Genomic DNA, 22,857 nt, shown 5'->3' with positions numbered 1-22,857 from the left:
ACTATACATCTGCTCAGTTTGGGTTAGGGCTCGCCCTCCCAGCATATGCTACCGGTTTCATGTTTTCCTCTTCTTCTTGCAAGAGTACCGCTCCCAAGGCCAAACTGCTGGCATCAACTTGCAGCGTAAAGGTTTTTTCAAAATCAGGTAACTGCAAGACAGGTGGATGTGAGATGGCAAATTTTAAGTCTTCAAATGCTGTCTGCTGTTCAGCGTCCCAGCTGAAGGGAACTTCCTTCTTCTTCAACTGATTCAAGGGTGCACATCGCTCTGCGTAGTTTGGGATAAATTTAGAAAAATATCCCAACATCCCCATGAACCGCATCACTCCCTTAACATTCTTTGGGATGGGGAAATTCACAATAAGAGCTATCTTTTCTGGGTCCAAGACTAATTTTCCCTCAGTGACTAGATACCCCAAAAATTTCACTTGGGAGCTGGCCCAGACAACCTTCGTAGGATTTACAGTGAATCCTGCTCCACGCAACTTCAGAAGGACCTTTTTTACGTGTTCCAAATGCTCTTCTAATGTTTCAGATTATACCAGGATGTCATCTAGAAAGGACACCAGGAACTCAAACTGAAACTCCTCAAGCAAGGCGTGCAATATTCTAGACAAGCATTGACCACCGAAGTTTACCCCAAAGGGAACACTTTCCCACTAAAAGTGCCCCCACGGAGTGACAAATCCAGTATATTTCCTGCTGTCCTTCTCTAAAACACACTGGTGGAATGCTGAGTTCAAGTCGAATACAGTAAAATATCTTCCTTTGCTTAGACAGGGTGGCCACATATTTTTGAAAATGAAATTCCCTGCAATTTCCCTGTTTTCCAGAAAATTCTAAGTTTTTTCCCTGAAGGAGATAATTGTGCTACAAGTTAAATTTCATTTAAAAAAATTACATATTATGCAATGGTGTAATCATTAACGTAATTAAAACTTACTATGACTGATTAAATATCCTAAATAATAATAAACTAAATTTTTATCAAATATTTTCTTACCTATTATCAGATCTGCAACCACAATATTCTAGTAATTAAAAACAAAGTTTATGGATGGAAAAGAATGAGTTACTTGTTTACAGCCTATCTTAAGTAAGTTAAATAATGCTTGTTGAAAAACATGTCCACAAAACTTTCATGGGAAATTGAATAAACATACACTCTAAAATAAGTGTCCTACTTTAAAAAAAGACATCCTGACAAACAAACTTTTAAAGCAAAACTAAAAACATGAGGCATAAAACATATTTTTTTTAAACATTGAAATTAAATAAGAAATGTTGAATGAGATGGAACACTGAATAAATGATGACTAATAAAAGGCACTCTTATTTTGAAATTGCTTTTATCTCCTCTTCAATAAGAGCAGACTGTTTCATGGCATCTTCCATCAATTTTCTCCGCTTCTCTTCTAACTCTCTAACAAGGGAAACTGACCTTCACTTCTCTACTTCTGCATGATCTAGAGCTTCTTTTTTTTCTTTTGCATCTTTGAGGGCGTCTGAGTATCGCAAACGAGCACAGCGATATGACTTTACCAGATCTTTTGTTAAGGTCATATTTTGAATGCCTCCTAGCGCTGAAACTGCATCATAAACTTGTCTCTGTGACACTATTGAAGATTCATGTAGGTTTTCCACTAAGCATTCTTTGTTAATAGAGAATCCTCTCTCAACACTAGAGTTCCCATGAGACAAACAGAAAACCATCTTCAAAAAGTTGACTAATGCCTGATAGTCTCCATTCTCTGGAATATGGCTTAGCCACAACTCAGCAAGAGAAGTGCTTTCAGATGAAAAAGTTTTCATTTTCTCACAAAATTCTGATGATTTACACACACTCTTGAATTGCCTGTCAACATTATCAGCAACTGTTCCTGACAACCATTTACTTTCAACAAGCAGTTTTAATGTTGTGGAAAGACGAGCATCACAGACTTTAGGAATAACAGCAACAGACGGATCCAGACATGAAATTCCCTTTGCCAAAGAATATTTCAAGGGTGACCTAATCATTATCTTCTGACAAAGAACCTGAAAACATTTCATGCAGTCATCCTTAAAAAGCAGTAATTCTTTCTCTGTTGAACCTTTTACCTTCTGCAAAGCACTTCTTGTAGCATACCCAACATCTACATACTTTGGATTAACTAAACTTTCTTTAACATTGAGTGGAACATCTTTGATGGATTTAGATTTCTCTAAAACATGCTTTACCACAAACCTCAACATGAACTTTTCCAACAAGTTACTTAAAGACTCGTAAAGGAGGGAAGCAAGTGGAGCATCAGACTGGAATTTCTGCAAAAATGGCTCCATTTCCAAAGCTATAGCTTGAAAGAAAACTAACTTTGGAATCAGAAATTTGTCCCCAATAGTTTTTGAAACAACACAAAAACTCTGGCAAGATGGAACACGTTTCATTGCTGTAGCCTTCTCCACAAACACTTTCAAATGAGGAACCATTAAAACAGCACGTTCTGCAACACCAGAATTTTCCAGCCATCGTATGGCACAAAACGTTTTTGGAAAATTTGAAGACCCTGAAAATTGAACATAATCTGCTCTTCTTGCTGGAACATTCTTAAATAAATTATACAGAGCACGAAGGAACTCAACAATTTTCCAGTCTGTGGCTTTTATGGCAGCTTTGAAGGCACAATGCAATGTGTGTAAGCCACAACTACCTATGTCAAGGAATGATGGATCATTTTCACTTGTAACTATTTCTTCTTTCAAATCCCGGAGGAACTTAAAATTTACATGAGGTCCATCCATGGATATCTGTAGTATTTTTTTCATGTCGACTTCTGAAAGTGCTTCCACAAAAGCCTTGACAAGATCACTTGCTGAAGAATGTTCTAAAAAAGCAGATCCAAAATAATGGGTGCGCAAATTGTTTTCACTCCAAAACCTAACCGTTATGTCCATTTGACCTTTTTGAGCAACTTTATTAAGACTCTCATCAAAACCGACAACACAGTATTTACATTCCTTCAACTTCCGAATCAACTCTTTATGAAAATGTGGGGCAAGACCATGCACTATTGAGTATGCCAATTTTGTTCTTTGTAGCTGCATTTTGCAAGCAATTTGAGAGTCTGGAAACATTATAGGGAAAAGATTAACACTGCTAGCAGCATTTCGCATTGAGTTGTGAGATAATATCATATTGAGACACCAAATAATTTCTGCATGTACAACAGAATCATTCAATAAAAAATGGCTTATGTTTTTGGATGTAGTTTCTTGAGAATGAATATCAGGTTTTGAATCTTGTGAAGAAGTGCCAGCAACTACTTTTTCTGAATTAACATTAATCATTTCAGAATCTGTCCCAGGTAAGTCTTTTGGTTTAAGAAACACTCCCATCAGCAGCGATCTCTTCTTAGCATTAACAAATTTAATGTGTTTTTTACTAGTCATGTGGCTAGTAACTGCTCTCTTGCCCATGTTACTCAAGCTGAACACATTCTGGCAAAAACTACACCTTGCTGCATACTGATTGTGCACAACTGGCCTCAACCATTCTGAAAAATCTTCATTCTGCAGCCATGTTTCTTTAAATGCAGATTTAGTATATTTTGAGTGTGACATCTTGGCTCTAAAAAAAGAAAAATTATAATTAATTTCCTATTACTCTCAAAAATCCTAAAAGTATTATACTTAATTCAATGTAAGTCTAACTTGCCTAACCTTTAAAGAAAATTAAAAATGTTTAAACATAACTGAATACCGGCGACCACACAGTTTGACGCAATTTTTTCCCCAGTGTTATTGTGAAGAAAAAAAAACACTCGTGCGGCACTCTTAACCTAATCTACCAAGACGCACGGTGATATAATTATGTGCTATTGAGATTTCAGCTTGACTTACTACCTATATGAAAATTTTTAACTAGGAACGCTTTGTAATTGTTGAATAAACTGACAAGTTGTAAAATTGACAAACCAAATAAAACAAAAGCTTACCTTATCAATGTTTCCACAAAAAATTCAAATTTTCACACAAACGCATCAACCACAACATAACTAGGCCTATAATACATTCACGGCCCGCGCTCCCGCCATTTAATCCAGGTTATGCACCCGTATTTTCACATACGATGGACTACAAATTACCGTCAAAATGGTTATAGTTTCAATTCACCACAAAATACACTTCGGAATTTGTGAAAAATTGCTGTTCAATGGTTTATTACGCAAAACAAACAACAACCACTAAGCAAATAAACCATGCACAATCCGGTCATGATATTCATTAGAGCTGTAGCAAACCGTATGTATTCGTTACTGAGTAACGGGTGCGGCATCTAGTAACGAGTAACGAAACGTTACACACGAATGCATTTCGTTACTCGCATCTTTCGTATGTTTCACGCATGTACGCGCTTATTCGTTACAAAGAACGATGTTTGTTTATTAATAAAAGTATAATTTGGAAATTCGTCGTCCAAGTTTTTTACTGTTTATTAAAGGTATTGTGTGTGTAGATAAAGTTTTAGATTCGAACAGAAACAACGTAAGAAAGTATTTTTTTACAAATTATAAATCTGTATGTTTTTGTTTTTTATAATCGCGTATTTTCACGTTTTATGTTCTTATCTTAAAAGATATATTATAATGAAGCCGCTCTAATGAGAGTTAATTGTTTCCTGGTTAACAAAAGCTGTTAATTATCAAATATTTTAAATTGTTTATATTCTATTTATTTTTATTTACGCGACGTCATACTGTACGCGTACGAAATACGACTCGATTCGATGCTGTTACATAACATAGCATGTGCCATGTCATGCGGTATCAGAAGTAACGAGTAACGATACGAAAGTAACGAGTACTAATTGTTATAGTAACGAATACATACGGGTACACATTTTTTCGTTACTTTTACACCTCTAATATTCATGCCCTTGCCACAAAAACAAATGGCACGGCAATGTTCCGCTATTTCGGCAAATACACGAAAAATACGACATTCAGTAGACCATAATATGGTACACTGGCCAGAAATACAGTACGTTAATTTTATTGTCTGCTTACTTACGCACGTTGTATGGTGCTATTATCAGCAATATGGTACAAATACTATATTAATGGAATGTTGGTACCGTACCAAATTCCATGTAGCCGATGCGCGGTACGGAGTGGAATATTCTGCATTTTAATAAGATAGTATACATTAAATAGCGTGTTTTATAAAATTTAATTAGCACTAATAAAAACGCTGAGATTTGCACGTTGCCCTTAAATGTTTCTATAATGTACATATTCACAGTTGACGAAATAATTACTACCAGCAAAAAAAATTCCAGGGCCAAATCACTAATTCCCTGTATTTTTCCCGGTTTTCCATTGCAAAATGATATTCCCTGTAATTTCCCGGTTTTCCAGGATTTCCCGGTGTGTGGCCACCCTGTTAGATATTGAAATAAGACCTCAATGTTTGGAAGAGGAAAAGGATCTGCTTTGACCTTCTTATTCAAAAGGTGGTAGTCTAATACCAAACGATATTTGCCTGCCTCATTCTTCTTTACCAAGAAGGCAGGGGACACATAAGGAGATAGCGAGCGTTTGATAATTCCTTGTTCTTCTAAATCTTTGATAATTTCCTTAAAGGCCTGTAACTTAGGTGGTGATCACTGATACGAACGAAATTTCACCGGTTCCTCGTCACTCACGATAATTTTGTAAGGAAGCATCGTACATTTTCCTAATTTGGACGTTAGTACATCCCCAAACTCGTTGATCACCCCCTGGAGCTGCTGTTCTTGCGCTTCACAGAGCTTCTTCTCTGTCACCGCTATCCCCAAACTGTTCTTATTCATCAGGGGTATGATAAAATGTTTGGAAAACCCAAACACCATCCTCCGCTCTGCACAATTTACCATTGCTCGTGTTTCTTCTAGAAAGTCAAGACCCAACAACACTTCACCAATCAGTTCAGGTAAAACCCAAAATTTCCTGGTCCAGGAGAACTTCTGGATCTTGAAGTGCAGCAAAATATAAACCTTCACCTGCTTACTAGCACCATTGGCAACTTGTAACTGGAAACCTTCCCCTACTCATAGTCTACTCCTCCATTCCGGCTTATCCTTTAACAATTTGCTTACGAACCGCTGACTAACAAAACTACTACTCGCACCCGTGTTCACCATAGCCTGTACTAACTTTTCACCCACAAGGTTATCTATCCATAAACTTTTAACTTTCTTACCACCCCCTCTAATTTTAATAACCGCTACCATCAGTTATCTCGGCAACCTTTCTCTCCCCACATGTACCTTTGTTAGAACTATTGAGACAAATCTGGCAATATGTCCCACTTCTCCACACCTGAAGTATTTTCGTGACTCAGAAATTTTACTCTTACAGGCACGGGCAAAATGACCAGTTTTATGACATTTGAAACACACAACATTACTTCCCTGCTTCAGAGTAGGATCCGTTCTAGAAGAGAAGCCTAACTTTTTCCTATGATCACTATTCTTACTCTCCGAACTTTTCTGGGACTCAAACACTCGACATGAATAAACAAGGTTGTCAACCCTAATTGCCCATCCACTTAATTCATCAATGGTTTTATGAACGTGAAGGAAGGCACACTGTTGATGTATCTCAGGATCCATGTTGTCCAGTACCAAACTGATCTGATCTTCTCCTAAAACCTCTCCTAATGCAAACGCATTTTCTCGTAGATCCTGAATGAATTCCACCATACACTCTCCCCTACGTTGAAAACTGCGCAAACAGCTTCTGACTAAGTCTTCCTTCTCTCTAACAGGACATAAAACCAGCCACAATTTAGACTTAATAGATTCCCAAGAATGTCCTTTTTCCAGACCTTCAAACAGAACCTCCACGACTACCCCTGAACACTTGGGCAAAAGACCCTGGATAAGCTCAACATCGCTTGTAAGAAGACAGCTGCGTTTTATTTTGTCTACAGCTATGATAAATTTCAACACCACTTTAGGATCATAGCTATCCAAAACAGGAACAGACTGAAAACTGGAGAGTAACAATGGTATTTTCATTTCACCTCTTATAGGATTGCAGGTCCCTTCCACAGTGTTCTTATCGTCTCCACCCTTCCCCTCTTTCAGAAAATGTATCAATATTTTATGCAATGAGTCCATGTCCTCGGACTATTCAAACTGCAAACCAGCAGCGATTAAGTTATTCTTAAGATCGGCTTTGTTTAGCCTCTGTACCCAAGCAGTCGGGATGACGTGCAATGCAGATTAACACAATAGCACAACAATAACCCAATTGCTTAAAGCTAACATTCACACCACACAACACAACTGCTCTACCAAGCAGAGTGGCGCAGCCTGTAACTACCCCCCTGCTTGACCTTTCTTCACACTAAAAAAAAGGAACTAAGCTGAAGGCAGTTACTTAAAAAGAAAGAGATCAGTGGTTAAGTAATGTATTCAAAACAATTCTTACAAAATGGCAACAACTTTGCATAAAAAGGTTAAATTCTCTCAACTTACAACACTTCATAAAAGGTGACTCACTTCCAAAATATCAGAATAAAGAACTATAAAACAGGGGTTATGTTCACAGTGCATCAGGGTAGCTCAGACTGTACAACTCCGTTTTACATCTTCCACGTGCATGACTATACTAAAAAATCACTAACATGCTATAGGATACTACAACTTCCTGACCTGGTGCACTAGGGGATGCATTTACAACCCAGTCTATACCAAAATCTGTTCATGCAATAAATATTTTTTTCATACAAATCAACACCTTAATAAAAAGAACCTAAATCATAATCACAATGATCATATTTGTATAACAAATATATATAAATATCACAGAAAAATATAATGCTTAAAATACTAGGTAATACATGCCATTTTAAGGAACATCATGCAATCAATACTGCTTGTAAGTATAAGCCTCGACCAATACACAACCACAGCGAGTTTAAAGAAACTCTGCTTTTTCTCACTAGATTCAATTCACAAAAAAAAATCTATTAGTCATTTCCTCTGAGTCAGTAATAATGTCATTCCCGCAATTTCTAAATTCTTTAAGTATCTCTAACACATACGTATCAAATTTAGCATCATGCACAAAGTATCCCAGTTTTCCAATGGATTACTTCAATTTAATTGTAACTTCAGTTACTTATATATTGACCTTTTTATTTTGTACAACATTTGAAAAGCGTTAAACTGCATTGCTGTTGCATTCCTGCTTTGCTAAACCACGTAAAAATATTATATGTATATATTTATATACACCGATCATTACTTCCAATTAACAATAAGACAAAAGACGAAAAGTAATCATGCTCAAAAAGACCTCTTTCACTTTCACTATGAACTTTTATAAACAGGAGTACGGGTTAGAAAATCTAACGTCAAACACAGTTTTTTTGCTGACTCGTAGAGTTAACCTTAAAGTTGCCCATCTCGGCAATTTAAAATACGAAGGATACTTGATTCACATTCTTCCTTTTTACTGTGCACCAGCATGACAGCCCCATTCAAGCAGTGTCAGCGACGGAAAACGGGAATCGCCTCTTCGATGCAGTAGTCGGCATTTGAACGGAAACCCGGTACCGAGTCGTCATCAATCGGCCAAACTTCCGCAGAAAACGATATTATTTCTCACCAAAGAAATAATACGGAGTATGTACGAAAATGAAATGCTGCTTCGTACTTGTTGCCACAGCATTCCCTAGGAATCTCTTCCCACCAGCTTCGGCCGAGGACTTGCCATTTGACTCAAAATCCCAAAGTCGACGGCCGTCGATCAGCATCAGAAGACGGATTGATTATTTCTCACCCAAGAAATAATTAAATCCACATACTTTCTCGTTGCACCCCCCATCGTCTTGTTTCAACGACTCAATACATTGAACACCAAAATACGACTCCCCAGACGTCGCTCGTTAGCACCAACTCCTCCAGACACACTGCTACCAACTCCAGAAAAACTAAAAGTAACCTCGACAATCCCGACCACCGCCGAACTTACCCGAACTATCTCAACACGCTCGCAGCAACATAACGCAAAACCAGGATAAATCAACAACAAAAAAAAAAAAAACCTGGCACTCCAACCATTGGAGTGTCACAAGAGCACTGCTTTGTTGACTTTTCGCTTACAGCACCACCTACGCAAAATGGCGACTCCTGAACAAAGATAGTTTTTGTATTCTGTAAATTCCGTTGAATGAGCGTTCCGTTTAAAGTTTAATTGTGATCACACATGTGGCAAATACTTCCACCTATGGTACAGGCAATTCGAGACGACAGATATATTTTTCGCTACCCTCCACGTTCACCTGACATAACGCCAAGCTATTTTTTTTTTTTTCCCCTTTTGGAGTTTTATAAAATATAGTATCTACGTTTCACCGCTACCTAATGATTTACCAGAGTTCAGACACAGAAGTGAAGAGGCTATTGTTTCTAATACTCCGAACTTGTTAACCAAAGTGTGCGAATTTTTTTTACTTTATGTTGGATAAATTTATTTTATTTGCAATCATTAATTCAAATATGTTTATTACATTACCGAAGAGATTATTTTAACTATAACTTTTATACATGTTTGCTATTTAACTTCTTCCAATCTGCGTTATTCTGTAAAGGATAGGACGATGATAGGAAAAGTAGGAAACGAATGGGAGTGTTTCAAGTTTAATGTGCCTCGAAAAAGTCAAATCGATGGTTGTTCCAATCGAGTGGAAGAGAGATAGATGCGGCGCAAGCGTACAATGAGCGTAACGGGATACAGCGTAACGGGACACTTTTTCGTGCGTGCAGCTGGCGTTCATCGATTTATTAGACGTTATCACGTCGAAAACTATGTTAGTTTACCTTCAATTTGAGGTATGATTTGTTGTAAATAGTCTAAATTAAACTGAAACGGGGACATTATTTCATGGTCATCCTGTTTTATGAATTTATTCAAAATAATGAGCAAAGACACGAAATTATGGAAGCAAAATTATTTAAAGTACTACCCCGTGAAGAGAGTAACGTGTGGTTGGGGGGGGGGGGGGGGGGAGTGACTGGGGGTTGTAGGGGGGAGGGAGTGTTTCAAACTACCACGCCACGCTCCATTAGGCACTCTGGCCGCTCTAAGGTACTACTACTCGCGCGGATGTTAGCCACGCCTGTAATTGCATTGCGCACACACACAGACCCAGGCCCCTCGCCGTTCAAGTTGGCGGTAAGTGCTGCTCGGCGCAGCAACCACTTTGATGTTTGTCGCCAGCCGACCGATCAACCTCCCTCACTTCGCAACAGCTGAGCGATCTTCCGCTGCAGACGAGAGAGCCGAACTCCCGATCGTGCATCTTCGGGTTATTTTTTTTTTGTTTATTGTAAATAAATTTGGCGATATTGATAAAAGGATACTAATGGTCAATTAGGTTAGGTTAGCTACATTATAAATACTTTAAAATATTGTGGACGGTGGATTTGGTTAGGATAGCTACATTAAAGATACTGCAAAAAACCCGGTTGTCTGCCATAACAAAACATTGATCAAATGATTGCATACATTTATGAATAAAATTAAATCATTTTTATTTTAATAATAAAAGAATAAATACTGGAAATTATACACATAATCAGTTTTTTTTAAATGCAAGAATAATTAACCTTTATTGCCGAAATTGTTGTTGTAAAACCACATTATCTTTTCACTTCACTTCACTTTATAAACAGTCGACGAAACAGTTCACGTGTAGATGACTTGTAATTAATTTAAAAAACTGGCGTTTAGCTATAAAGTTGAAATATAATTATGAACAAGTTTTCATATAAATAAACTGTAATAAAATATCTATCATCAATTATATTAATCACTATAATTTTTTAGTCAATTGTAACATAACCTATTATTACTGCACTCGCCGTCAGCGTAACGGAACATTATGCAAAAAGTATGCGCTGTATATATTTTTCACTTCGTGAAAGTTAAAACAATTGAAAAAGTCTACAAGTTTATCTGTAATTACTGTAAATATAAAATCTTGACCTGAAATGGGAAGCACCCCCTTAAGGGCTCCGCCCACCCGGACACACACACGGCGCGCAGAGCTTCAGGAAAAACAACGCGACTTCAAAACTACTCAAGATATCCGAGTGGAGTCTGCTTACGAAAAGCATTAAAGAGTTCGCTGAGGGCCGAAAAGTACTTTTGATTTCGGATTAAGTTTTTAAACTATATTTTTAGAAGAGTTAAAATGGCTAAAACGCATGTTTTCAGAGTACTTTTTAGGCGTAAAACATCCGGTAAAGATTCTTAAAAGCACTTAAGGGACTTGCATTACACCTGTATCTTCATTTTTATACCACATAACGTTACGGTCACCGCTCGAATTTCACAGTTATCCTGTGCACGACGAGAAGACTGCACGCCAGTTCACAGGAGACACCGCGCTAGAAGCACCAGCGAGCGTCGCGCTTATCATCCCGCCTCACCAACACTCATACACCCCTGATGAGGCGGGCCCCTTAACATCTTAGCTCTCTGTACACGGCATTTGATGAACGCGACGGAGGTAGAGGAACGGAAATGCGTAACAAGCTACTGTGCTGCCATCTGTGGCGAATAGCGCGTACCAAAGTTAAAAAAGGACAAAAGGAATTTTACAAGATAAACAGTATTTTTAATAAAGTTCGTCTAAAAATCAAGTCCACTTTCTCTGCAAATCAAATGATTAAATAATCGACGTAGCTGCTCCGGCAGCGAATTCTAGCGGCGGGTGCGTAAAATACTTTTGATTCGCAAGAAATGTAGTTATAAAAACAAATTTCGTATATTTATCACACTCGGCATTATTTTATAAAATACTGCAATGAATTGCATGTCAGAGTTCCGTATTATAAATGTATCTGCAACATTAGAACACATGAATTTGCTCGTTTCCCAGGTTAAATGTTACACATCACTGGCGAGTATTTAAATATTCGTTCACATTAAAAAATAAAAATAAATTAAAGAATTTTTCATTTTTGCACATTTCTGAAAAAAAAAAAAATTTTAAATCTACCCTCCACCAACCCAACAGCTGGCATACTTATCTCTCCACTTTCTATATTTCAAACATAACTTTGCTATGCCATTTTAAACTGTGTTTGACTAGGCACTAAAACAAAATCTGGGAAATAAATACTCTCATAGATTGGTTGATGACTGATTGGGGCATACGTTTTCCCTTGAAAATTATTATCACTGGGGAATTTCCATGATTTTACAGTATTTCAAGTAAGTTCCCCGACTATTTACAACTTCCCTGACCTTTGTTTCCAGAGTTTGGACATCCTGTTAGACGATCTGAATGCGAATCCCGGGGAAAGCATGATTGCCAACTTAATGTCTTGATTTGTCACAAATACGTGTCAGTCAAAGAAAACCTTTGTCAGTCACTCGTATCCCACCAAGGCGATCAGGGTTAGATTCCCGACTGGGTAAAAATCCTCGGCTTTTTATCGCACGTGGAAAACGTGGCGAACGTTGTCATGAGCACATAGTGAGTTTTCTCACCATTATTTCACGAAACTTCCTGATGGTGCGCTTCTAGAACACTCTTTCTACAGCGAGGCTGCACGCTAAGTTACATTAAACGAGATTATACGCTACTTGTCAGTGAAAACAAAAAAAAAACCTTGTGCACGTATTTAGCATGTTTTCACTCGCTCAGCGAGTGTGTATTACGAAGAACGAGTAAAACTAGCTCACTCACACACAAGATTACATTGCTTTCTAGCTGGTTTTATGTTATTTTGGGATGGGCCACTAAAATCCTCAAATACAATCAAATCCTTAGTATTTGAAGGGAAAAAAAGATTCAAAATAAAATATTAGGGGAACTAAAGTAAATTAAAAAATTTAACACTGATAACATCTGTGGTTTACTAGGTTAATTTTTTCCCCTTCATACCTATCCTGTTACCATTACTCAAGATGTTGAACTTGTAACATGTATTATATAAATAAAATTACAATATGCATTGATTCTGGAAAACTAGCAATGAATAAAAACTTTTAATGGTTGAATATTTCAATACCTTAGTTTAAATTTTTTTCAATTCTTGTACATTATTTTATTTTGGACACTTGAGACCTACTTTTGGATTCGAGGCGTTCATTCGAAGTACTGTTTGGGATTCGAATTCGAGATTCGGATTCGAGAAAATTGGTATTCGACCCATCACTAACCCTATTTAAATTAAATTTCTAAGCGTGGTATCGGATATATCTGACCTTGAATCCCGAAGCACATATCACGAGAAAAAAAAATTTCGTAAAGATTTAAGGATACTATCAGCAGTGTCACTAATTATCCCATTAAATAATTATAATTGAATTCTGACAACAGGGAAAGATTTGGAATAAACAACCAACCACCGAAAAAAAAAAAAAAAAAACTTTATTTGATTCGAAAATCGTACAGATCAGTTATATACGCACGTGCACTTGTTTGTGAATGTGCTTTTGCCTTGCAGCTCATGTCACTTGTCCAGACCTGAAATAAAGCACCAATTATACATCAGAAAAAAACTCATGTTTGGCACATCTGACTATACAATGGCATGCACACTAACAAGAGAGCATTAATGACAGCGCATAGAAAAAATTCCAAAACTGCTCAGTCACCGTCAATATATGTTTCATAAACTACCGTGTCAGTTTATGATCTTTTTCTCATTAAATAAAAAGTAATAAGAACCGTAAAAAGCCACCTTATTATCAACAGCTAAGCGAAATATCCAATATAGGATATTTGACTTCGATAAGCACAGTACATAACTTAATGGAGTTCCTGGAGTAAACAGTGACAGGCATGCTACAAACAGCTTTTCCAGAGAATTTAGTGACGTTTATCACAGAGAGAATGACTCAAACTGAAATAATACCGTCCGAATTCACTATTTTGTCCATAAAATAAATGCCCAAGTTATAAATTTTAATAGTATGGCGGACATAACGTCATACTAGCTGGCGACATATATATACCTTGGCATAAGTGGTGTGAGGTCAGTCTGTCGGTGGCTTCCGTGGAAGAAGGATCTGTCACCATTTTTTATTATTGCCCTCACCGGATTCAAACCGAGGACGTAGGTGCATTTTATAAAATAATATTGTATTGCAATTTCATTAATAATTTTTTAATTTTAAATTTTTACCATCAAAAACTGATAATAATTACGGATTTTCAAGATGGCGGGCATAACAAAAAGTGCAACGACATAGAATCCAAGATGGTGTCCGTAACGAAACGTGCAACGATTATGTCATACACATCCAAGCTGTTGGGCGTAACGAAACAAGCAACGTTTATAGAATTCAAGATGGCAACCGTAACGAAATGTGCAACAAATTTAAAATATTTTTATTTTAAATTTTATTAATTAATTTTTTTTTTTAATTTAAAAATTTTTCCCGATTTTCTAGCATTAAAATTACAGATTTTTAAGATGGCGTGTGTAACGATAGTTGCAGCAGATAAGTTATAATTAAAGATGGAGGATGTGACGTAAGACATTTTTAATATTATTATTGATTTTATTAAGATTATTTTTAGTTTATTATAAATAAATTATGTTTACTCTCGTCGAGAATCGAAACAAGGACAGAAATCTATAAAATAACCAAACAATTTAAGTAGGCAATTTTTTTTTTATATTTTTTGGAATTTTTTCAGAATTTTTTTTGGTAAAAAATTAAAGAATTTGTATTTTATGGTCAAGGTTCATGTATGAACGGTTTATGGCGGCTTGCTTTTAGGAGTCTCTTAAGCCATTTTTAGGAATTTGTGTTCTTTCTAAGGCAACATTCTTTTGAGGTTTTTCGAATTCCTAATTTTTTTTTTAATTTTAGAGGAATAAAACGGAAAATTTTCCCTCAAAACAGAAATGGAATTTTTTTTTTTAGAAATTTTGAGTCATTTTGAGTTCAAGATGGCTGTCGTGACGTCATGATCCACATCTTGAATCTCGGCACCGCTACCTCAAACCTGGAGCCTGGCTCTGAGCCCCTATTCTACACTACTGTCAGGCATGAAACTCCCGGTTGAGATTCTTGAAAGCACCCGAGGGACCCGCCATACACATTTATCTTAAACTCTCGGCCTTATGACGTTGTCGTCACCGCTCAGATATCACAGTTGTCCTGTGCACGACGAAAAGACCGCGCGCCAGCTCAGAGCCTTGCGCTTGGAGGCATTATAAAGACCAGGCTTTAAAGACCGCCATGAGCTCTCGAGCCCACAGTCCGATTTGAAGGGAAGCCATCAGTTTGTCAGTACATATTTTCCGTCTGATCAGTCTGAACTGTCAGTTCTGACTGATCGTGTGTGTTTGGGAAGGGAAGAGAAAAGGGCGGGCGGACGGGCGGGCGGGGGCGGGGGGGGGGGGGGGGGGGGGGCGGCTGCAGAATATATTGTCGGGAGGGGCAGTCCAACAAAGAAAGGAGGCAGTTGCAAATCATGACATTAAAAAATTCAGAGATGCCTCGGAATACTTATAAAATTCAATCCGCTGCCTCAAATACTGTATCTACAATTTTAATATTCCGATACAACTTTTGATCGAAAAGAAGAAAAAGTTTAACACAAAGGATTTAAGTATTTAAGTTGGAGTTGCTTGGATTCTAGGCAGGTCGACGCTTGAGCCGACCTTGCAGTCGCCATCCAGGGAAGCAGTTACCCAGTAACCCAGGAGCCAAACACCTTCAGGCGATGGCCACGAAAGCCTAGGATCCGCGGGGGAGTCGTGCAGAAGGTGGCGGATCGGGAGGAGGTGGCGGATCGAGAGGAGGTGGCGGATCGAGAGGAGGTGGCGGATCGAGAGGGGGTGGCGGATCGGGAGGGGGTGGCGGATCGTGAGGAGGTGGCGGATCGAGAGGAGGTGGCGGATCGAGAGGGGGTGGCGGATCGGGAGGGGGTGGCAGATCGAGAGGAGGTGGCGGATCGTGAGGAGGTGGCGGATCGTGAGGAGGTGGCGGATCGAGAGGAGGTGGCGGATCGAGAGGGGGTGGCGGATCGGGAGGGGGTGGCAGATCGAGAGGAGGTGGCGGATCGAGAGAGCGGACCAGTGCTGGAAGGTTGCTGACCTGTGTCCGACCGGCGCCGGCGCGCGCACGGCGTATCTGGAGGCGTCCTGCAGCTCCCCGAGCCTGACGGAGTCGCGCAGCCAATCAGCGGTCACGTGGCGTGCGGAGGGCGGCCAGTGACCGTGCGGGGACACCTTCACAGACACACACACAGCCGCGCGCTGAGGCCTCGTCTACACTTATCCTTGGTATTGGCAAAGCTTTCACACATCTCGATACATCGATCATTCCATGTATGGAAATTCAATAAAGGGGAACAAAGGCGCATGGCTGTCACCTGCGTTACAAGCGACACTTCAAAGACGGGTGGATAGGAAATTTGCACGAAAAATCATTATTTGAAACAAGTGTGTAACTATACAAGCGAGTTAAAAAAAGGTATGCGACTGTGGTCAACAAATTCAACATGGATATGAGGATATATAACCACCCCCTTGAAGTTATACAGTAATATGCGAGATTTCGGTGAAGGCAGTACGTTATTTTGAGCGATACAAGGTGAGCTGTCACGACACCTGGGTTCACAAACCACAAAGGCAGTGATGCATGTTGAGAATGATAATTTAACTGTTCACACCCCTTGTTGGTAACGTAGGTTTTTGAATACAAAAAAAAATTATTTTATATATATATATATATATTTCAAATCTCCTCTTTCGAAATAAATTCCGGTATCCGCTATTGTGCCAGTGTATGAGAATGAGTTAGAGTATCCAAGAAGTAGCACGTGTGAGACGGGAAGTATGCGGAAGTAGCAAGTATGGGAGTGCGCAAGTATGGAAGTGCACTGTAGAACGAACTTGCCAAAGAATGCTGCCACCGCCATCTGTGGTTATGGCAAGTAATTTCGATAAGTGAACAATGAGTATATTCATCTGCAGTAAATCACACGATTTAGGTTCACAATGGAGGCTCACAAATGTAACAAGCCGAAAAACCTGCTAACAGTCTTACAGTTTTCTGTGTGATTCACTCATTATTATCCCCGTCTTCTAACTCTTTTCCCAATCGAGCACCCTATGTTTGAACGCTGCATATTTGAAATACCTAATGATTAAAAACATCTTTCTTGTTTATAATCTGACTTTTTTTTTCAGTAAACTGTACACATACAAAAAAAGTTAAATGAAACTAACTTTCAAAATTGGATATAAGTTAGAACACTGGAGGACTCATAGAAAGGAAACATCAAAAAATACAATGGAATTAATAAATGAAATAAATGAAATATTTAATATACTTTTCTAAATATGCTAAAAATAGTTTACTCTATTGTTACCTTGAAAATGTACTGTAAAGATGGCGTACAGAATATTCATTAGTCATTTGACTAATGACGTTTATGAATAATTGGAAAAAAAATTGTAACTGTCTTATTTTCAATATTAGATTTTAAACTTTGATTTAAAATGGTTAATTCTATTTGTAGTAATGCTATCATAATGAATAATAGTCAACAATTCTAAGAAAAAACTTACGTCGAACAATGTAATCTTCAATTGCCCTTCAAACTAGAGAACTTTGTTTAACAAACAACTTCTAAACACGCGCAACTCAAACTATTAAGACAGGTACTCAGGTTTATGAAATGTTCCTCTTCAACGAATTAAGACGTAAGCTTCGTATGTGTCAGAAACTCAGTGAATTATCATAGATTTTACTGTCAATTATTTATAACAAAATAAATACAAGGCATTTTCAGTGCTCTAAATAATTATTTAGATCTTAAAAAATTTAACGTGACAAACATATTTGTTTTGAGATTGTCATTTTGGGCAATGGATATAATATTTTCAAAATATGCACGGTGTTTTATTTTTAAAGAAGAACGTGAGCACGTAAGCACAAATGTAAGCTGAAGTGCAATACTGAGAACGTGAGTGAATGAGCCTCGCTCCAAGAAATAAATGAAATCTAATTGGGTAATCATTTCACTCGTAATTATTAGTTTAAATTGCTACTCGCCGTACAACTGCCCCTAAAACATTCTGACTTTTGTGTCATTAATTATTTGTAGGGACCGGAAAAATTCGCGGGTTCATTGACCTCTAGGAGAGACTCCACAGTACTTAACAAACTGTAGGAAATGACACCTGTTCATTGGCTGCTGATTCGTGAGACGTCTCAACCAATTTGTCCATGATTCGGCACTTTCTTGGTTTAGGTTTTTCCATTGGCGCGAAGTTCCCCGGATAAAATGTGGGCCAATCGCAGAAGCTGTACGAAGGTATACTTTTTTGGATGTCAGTCTATTGCGAAATGAACACACGAATTTTTCAGGTCTCTAATTATTTGTCATCGATTTGGAAAGGCCAGCTGGATTGCCATCTTGCAACAAGCTGCGAGTTGTGAAGACGGGAGGATGAAGAGGGGGGGGGAGGGGGGGGGAGTAGTCAGAAGGAAAGGATGCCACTAAATTGCCACGTCACAGCAGTAGGGGTTTAATCTCTTATCGCAGCGTCGCTTCCACGCAATGCGGGCTTCACGAAGTGCGTCGGGTTTTCGTTTGTCCTTTTGTCGTTTGTCGTTTGCCGTTTGTCCAGCGAGACGGCGCGCCGGGTAAAGTACAGCGAGCACGCAACATGCGGTAATTACAACACATAACAAAACAAAAGACAGGAGATACCCGGTTACGTAAACAGCGTCACAACTACACGCAACATTATTGTGGCCAATTATATTTCGTAAGGAGCCCCACACTGCATGCTAGTAAATTACGTGTTAACACTTAGCTTTCAGTATACGGCATTTTGGTGGGAGTGATTTCGCGAATGGAACGGAAGTCACATTTGAAACGGAAAAGAGTAACGGCGGTACTGCCATGTATGGCGCAAACCAAAGATAACAAAGCCAAAGAGAAACTTCTTAGTATTACCTGTTCAATGCATTTTAACAAGACATACAGTATTTTAATTAAATTCGTTCTAGAAATTCAGGTCGAAAGCCAGGGTTTAGTATTTTTAAAGCTTTTTTTCTTCTTTTATCGGAGCAGTTTCATTATACAGTTTAAAATTTTGGTTGGCAACTATCGATGTTATTCGACATGCGTATTGACGTCAAGGAAAAAAAAAAACCGAGAACATGAAACTACACGAGAATGAAAGATGATTGATAATCAACTACACGTTTTTATCGTAACCATGAACTTGCATTCAGTCCGCTGGTTACTTCAATACCGAAACTGTAGTAACCTACGTTCTTTGAATGATTCATGCAAAAGGGGAAGATTGATTTAAATCGTTAATTCGTACATTCGCCACGTTTGCACTGTACTTCAGAAGGATAAAAATGTTAGCCGATGTTCAAATGTTTACACGTTAATTGTTGAAATGCTTACATTCAACATCTGCTGATTTTGGCTAGTTATCTGTTTGGATGTGTATTCACCTTTCTTAGTCGGTTCCTCGGGTGTTCTATATGGCATACAGTTCAAACTAAAACTGGTGGTATGTCGGTATGTCCAAAAATATAATGGTTTAAATTAGTAAAAAAAATGTAGTACACAGAGAAAAAGGTTTGTTTGAATCAAACAAATATTTGTTTGTATGTGGCGAAACGAATATTTACTTGCTGCAAAAAATATGTTGTTAGCTTAACCAAACTTGGTAAGTAACAAAAATGATTTGTTACACCTAACCGAATATACAGTTTAGTTGAAAACAACATTTTTGTTGGGTCAAAAGAATCTTTCCTACTACAAAATATTTGCTTGAATTAACAAATTACATTTATTTCGCCATATACAAACAAATATTTTGTCGAGGCAAACAATTCTTTCTCTCAGTGTAGTTATCGCACTAGTTCACAAACTATGACACCGGCCAAGGGCGTCAGCTAAGGTCTTATGGCCGGTAGAGTCACCGGAAGCTGTGCTGCAAATTATTATGGTTTAATATATATATATATATATAAGAATCGCAAAGGGCCTAATCCGCCTTAAGGCCCTCCACTGAAACATTTCGAGGGGGGTCTGACGATTACGTAATCCTGTCCGAGCCGGGTGAAGGTCGGGATGGAAGGACCTCATTACGACTCCAGAAGGACTCCCATCTCCGGGGATAATTGCTAATTCATCGGCGAAAGGTAAGACGAAGAGGTACCGTGACGGGGGGGGGGGGGGAGTTTTAAGGGTGGCGGGAGTCGCGCAGTTCCCGTGACGTCACACAGTCAACGGCAAGCAAGTCCGCGAGAAACTTGCTAATTGGGGAAGCGTTAATCATCAATCAAAGTCACTCCGAGACGCGTCCAACGTCCTCCCCGCTACGGCCCCTTTCCGCGACGAAGACGACACTCACTCGCGAGACATGCTCATGCACAGTTCAACATTTTCACCTTAATTGATCATTTAACTTTGATTTTCTGGGAATCATCCCTATTGTCCGCTTCGAATTAACTTCAGGAACTTGCTTCCTCTTTCATCTCTCTGCAATAATTAAACCGTACCATCACTTTACCACGAGTGTGTTACTCTTTTTAAAAGCTATCAAACTCTTTATCATCAGTGATCAGACTTATTTACTTCCGTGTCTCCTTTCTGCGCACAGTCAGTTTTTAGCCATCACCTGAAAGTTTTATTTATTGTAGGTACATGACGTTGCTCAATCCACATTTAATAAACCAAATAGGTACTAAAGGAACATCTGTTCTAAGCACTATTAAAAAGACACAAATACATTTATTTGCTTTCACCCCAATCAGATAATGGTGCCAAAAAATTTTGCCCAAATTGGTAAACTATAGTGATTCAAATAATATTTTCTGAAATAAATGCTTCTATTCTCCTAATGGATTACAGTTTCACTTAACCTCTTCATTTAAAACCTGAGTAATTTTTTTTTCTGACTGGATGATGGGTTAGCTGCCAAAAAATTGGATTAAATCTCCCCACGTAGTGACTATTGACTACTGACTGTATACAGGTCTTACACCCAATTATAAACACTCGCCTATTTTGGTTTTTTAAATAGATCAGAATTATTCATGTAAAATTTACACGAAAACAACTGTATCACTACAAAATAGTGTTCGCAGTAATACTGGGTTCGGGTTCTTAACCGGGCGTTTATACTCTGTGTTGTCCCAGTACCTCCAATAATTAAAGTTACTTGTAAACCGTTCCCTGGATAGTTTCCAGTATTAATTGGACATATTAATCTATATAAATAAAAATGAAACAAAAAATGTTCGTTCGTTCAAAATCTTAAATCTCAGAAAGTTATTTTCTCAACCTTTGAAATTTTGAAATAACGTTACATTCGAATATGCGCGTGTTTTTATATACCTATGTCACACTTGTGACAGGTTAAAATGTCGATCAAAATATATAGATTTTTAACAGTTTTTATTGGTATAGAGTAACAGATGTAGCGACATTAAGAGATGTATAGATATAGGTATATAGAGGAGAGATGTAGAGGTAGATATATATATTTATGGATTTAGAGGGATATATATAGAGAAAGATAAAGAGTGAAGAATGTAGATAGAGATAAGGAGAGATATAAATAGAAATATAGATACAAATATAGAGGGATGCTATGCATATGTGTACCTATTTCAAACATATTACAAAAAAAAAAATTGTTTGAGGCATTGCAACACATGATGGATATTAGCTAGAAAGCATAATTAAACTAAATAAAGTTCAATTATTAACATTCGATTATCTTTACCACGGTTCGAAAAAAAAAATACTTGACTGGAAAAAATTAAAATAAAAAATTATGCTCCAATTTTTGTAAGGAATTCTCAATATTATCTCAAAAAAAGTATTTCATATATGCAAAAAAACCATAGCCATGTGTTGCACAAAATTACAATCTCTTTCTTGTAGCGTCACAAACTACTTCTTGGGAACTGGTTTCCAAAGAAGCTCTTTGTCTGATGGTTGGCACCATGTTCTCTGGACACCCAGAACTTTGGCTGAAGCGTGGCGTTTGCAATGTGGGAACAATATTGAAGGACTCATTTTTATGGCAGTGACTTGTGGCTTAACGACCATACTTATCAGACATCATCAGTCGCGGTCGAGCACAATTTCACCAATGTTCTGAGCAGCGCGATTCGGCGATGATGATGATGATGATGAGAATGCCGTAACTTTACAAATCACAACCAGAGATTAGGAAAGGATACAGATGGAGCATTGGCCTCAGACGTGAAGCAGTTTTTACCCCATTTTTTCCTTCTTATTTTCACGTACCAATATAGCGGGCATTTGTTTATATTTGTATCAGCTGTTCTATCCTGCTTTTACTAACGACTGTTGGAAAGCTGTTCGGAAGAAAATTTGATCAATATATTACTGGTTGATATGTTTATGTATATTAAAAGTCCAAAACGAATCTTCATAATACAAATGTAATGATATGTTAACATTAATTTTCCAATTTAACCTCCAATACAGTTACAGCTGACACATTTGAGAACAAACGGCCGCCATATTGGTACGTGTAGTTAACTGGAAAAACCCCTCCACCTTTTGGGCTTAATCTCCCCTCGTCCAGAATCTGACCTCACGCTCCATCTGCATGTTTCCCTGATCTCTGATGAACGGCACTTCGTAAACCCTCGACCGCGACCCGACAATTACCGCTTGTATGAAACAATCTCTACACTTCGGCTTGTATGGCCTGTTGCATCTGCAGTCCCTTATCGCACACTATCACGACAGGTACTGCGAGTTCCAAGCTTCAATTAACGCTAGTCTGGCAATAAGTACCCTTAGACATAATTTTTTTTGGACAATTATTTGA

The 22,857-nt window shown here is 38.1% G+C and overlaps 1 protein-coding gene across 2 annotated transcripts in view; it reads right to left on the bottom strand.

Moving 5' to 3' along the window:
- Positions 1-13,399: 13,399 nt before the first annotated feature.
- LOC134539682 (DNA ligase 3) overlaps positions 13,400-22,857 on the bottom strand; it is a 454,246-nt gene continuing 444,788 nt past the window's right edge. For both annotated transcript variants that reach the window (XM_063381877.1, XM_063381878.1), the window contains 2 exons: positions 16,103-16,236; positions 13,400-13,514 (listed from right to left, as the gene is read on the bottom strand). In XM_063381877.1, the coding sequence (XP_063237947.1) occupies positions 13,496-13,514; positions 16,103-16,236 (153 nt within the window). In that variant the 3' untranslated portion in view covers positions 13,400-13,495. The remainder of the gene's footprint in view (positions 13,515-16,102; positions 16,237-22,857) is intronic.

Source organism: Bacillus rossius, chromosome 15, assembly GCF_032445375.1.
Source record: "Bacillus rossius redtenbacheri isolate Brsri chromosome 15, Brsri_v3, whole genome shotgun sequence".
Lineage (NCBI taxonomy): Eukaryota > Metazoa > Arthropoda > Insecta > Phasmatodea > Bacillidae > Bacillus > Bacillus rossius.
The sequence above is the reverse complement of the archived record's forward strand: the minus strand, read 5'-3'. Positions and strand labels throughout refer to the sequence as shown.